The sequence below is a fragment of the Aspergillus caelatus genome, assembly GCF_009193585.1.
Source record: "Aspergillus caelatus strain CBS 763.97 unplaced genomic scaffold BDV27scaffold_601, whole genome shotgun sequence".
Lineage (NCBI taxonomy): Eukaryota > Fungi > Ascomycota > Eurotiomycetes > Eurotiales > Aspergillaceae > Aspergillus > Aspergillus caelatus.
In genome coordinates, this window is record NW_022475864.1 from 791 (window position 1) to 3,366 (window position 2,576).

At 45.4% G+C, this 2,576-nt stretch overlaps 2 protein-coding genes across 2 annotated transcripts; one reads left to right on the forward strand and one right to left on the reverse strand.

Annotated features, from left to right (window-relative positions):
- Positions 1–380: 380 nt before the first annotated feature.
- On the forward strand, positions 381–1,411 carry BDV27DRAFT_164845 (elongation of very long chain fatty acids protein; the record flags this gene model as incomplete). Its single annotated transcript, XM_032073772.1, has 2 exons — positions 381–782; positions 839–1,411. 2 exons carry the CDS (start codon positions 381–383, stop codon positions 1,409–1,411), a joined length of 975 nt encoding a protein of 324 aa, XP_031920179.1.
- Positions 1,412–1,942: 531 nt separating this feature from the next.
- BDV27DRAFT_164846 (uncharacterized protein) lies at positions 1,943–2,366 on the reverse strand (the record flags this gene model as incomplete). Its single annotated transcript, XM_032073773.1, has 3 exons — positions 1,943–2,050; positions 2,147–2,206; positions 2,271–2,366. The coding sequence occupies 3 exons, from the start codon at positions 2,364–2,366 to the stop codon at positions 1,943–1,945; spliced, it is 264 nt and encodes an 87-aa protein (XP_031920180.1).
- Positions 2,367–2,576: the final 210 nt, after the last annotated feature.

Below are 2,576 nucleotides of genomic sequence, written 5' to 3' on the forward strand. Positions count from 1 at the left end.
TGGTTGGGCCCTTGTCGGGACTTTATTGGGCGCCCAATATCAAAGGGGCTTGTTGAATCATCACTTTGTGTATGGGGAACACTTCAAGTTTCCATATGATCAGTGAAGGAATTAGACTTTTGATTTTCGAAACGGTAGATTTCAATCGCTGTGTTTGATTGACTCGATTCAAGATCAGGTTGTTTCGAATTGAAACCATGAATGAGGAGGGGGAAGGGGAGGGAAATGTCAGATTTTAGTTCACTTGAGGCGCATTTTATTTAGGGGGAAACAATGACTTGTGTATGCAATTCCGTTCTACTCACACTCATTCCTAAACTCACTCAGTCGCAATCTCTTTAGCGTGTCGAACATTCTTCAACTTCATCTCTCTTCAAGTCATGGCTATAGAGTCGTTTCCCACTCTATCTCCCGACAGACCGTTTGGTGTGCACATGTGGTCGCACTTCAGCAAGGCCTTCGAACTTGTCGTAGGTTATCCTGCCGATGAGTTCAAGTTTGTGGTGGGGAAAACCCCTATGTCCACGCTAAAGGAGACCTCGACGTTTGTGGCTGTTTATTATATAATGATCTTTGCGGGCCGTGAACTGATGCAAAACCGACCACCATTCAAATTGAGGTCGCTGTTTCTGATACACAACTTCTACCTCACAACAATCAGTGCCATTCTGCTCGCGCTTTACATAGAGGAGCTCGTTCCTACCGTCTTCCGAAAAGGCATTTTCTACGCCATATGTCATCGGGACGGTGGCTGGACGAACCACCTAGTCGTTCTATACTACGTAGGTGAAACATCTACGCCAAATCTTGCATAGTCCAGATACTGAGACTTTGCCAGTTGACATACTTAACTAAATATCTCGAGCTTCTTGATACCATATTCTTGTTTCTCAAGAAAAAGCCTCTCACATTCCTCCACTGCTACCACCATGGAGCGACTGCCGTTCTCTGCTACACACAGCTGATCGGTCACACAGCGGTTTCATGGGTCCCCATCACGCTAAACCTGCTGGTTCATGTTGTTATGTACTGGTACTACTTCCAAAGTGCTCGTGGCATCCGCATTTGGTGGAAGGAGTGGGTGACCCGTCTGCAAATCATCCAGTTTGTCATCGACTTGGGCTTCGTCTATTTTGCCTCTTACGCCTACTTTACCTCGACATATTTTCCCTGGATGCCGAACGCAGGCCACTGCGCTGGAGAGGAGTTTGCCGCGTTTGCCGGGATTATCGTCATCAGCTCCTACCTTGCTCTCTTTATCTTGTTCTACTTTGCCACATACAACAAGGATGGCAAGCCTCCCAGTACCCGCAGAACTCTCCGATGCATGTCCCAAGCAGAGGTAAATCCCAAGGCTACGGGTATCAAGACCAACAATGCCTCGGTTCGGGCTCGAAAAGTCCAGATGTAGGACGATTTAGCCTTGCACGGTAATGCCAGGCAATATGACATAGTCAAGGTGGCATTGATGAACTTAGTCTAAGAGAATCAGAGGGATCTTGATGAACGTGGTATCTCAAGTCCAACAGGAGTTATGTATAATAGGACACAGGATAGGATGTTGTGGTAATATGTAGCATAATACAAGTACATTTATAGAAAGCATATTTTGGGTAGGAGAGATATTATCACTTCTATCAATAATTTACCCGGTGTATACTGGTGACGGAGGATCGACTGAACGAATATAAAAGAATGAGATTCGTGACCATACTATCTATAATAAGTTCCTCACCCCACGTAGCATAGATTTAGTAAATGTCACTATGACAAACTCTCCCACCATATACCTCTCCTCTGTCTCCATCGCCTTAAATTTCCTGGTTGCCAGGCCAGGCCAATCTTCATTTTTCGGTTGGCAATGCCACCTAACAGCGGAACTAAGAAAAATGAATCCATCCACCTAGTCTCACTGGAACATATGTGTGACTCCAGTAGAAGCTTAGGGGCAGTATCCCTGATCGTTGTCGCAGCCAACAGGGCAGAAAGCCATGCCATGGTTCTTTTGGACATGGCAAGTCGCACCATCACCACCACCCTCACCCACACACTAGAAGGGGGAAAATTTCAAGTCAGCGTCCAGTCATACCTACAGGACTCACGTAAGAATGCCTGGTGGGGGAGGGGGAGAGGGAAAATAACTCACAGATCCGTTACCACACTCTGTGTCAATTAAATTGGCGTGGCATGAAGTACCATTGCACGACTATTTTCCGGGTTAACAAAAAGAAGATTCTTATTTCTGGTAGAATAGGGCCACTTTTTCTTACCCCAACGTCATAATTGTCTTGCTCACGCTTGCTGGTAGAGGGTGCCGCTGCTGCAAGGCCCAGGAGGGTAAAGATTGCAATAACTGAGATTTGCATGTTGATGTGATTGCTTCTGTATTGGTGGATAAGAATTTTTTTGATTGATGATTGTGTAGATTGCAGTAAATGGATCACTGATGATGATGATGAGGAGGAAGGACTCAAGATCAGAATAGACAGACAAGGTTTTATATATATATATATTTTTTTTTCTTGTATACATGTTCGACCTCATCAGTGGCCCCCATACAAGGTCCACCCCCCCCC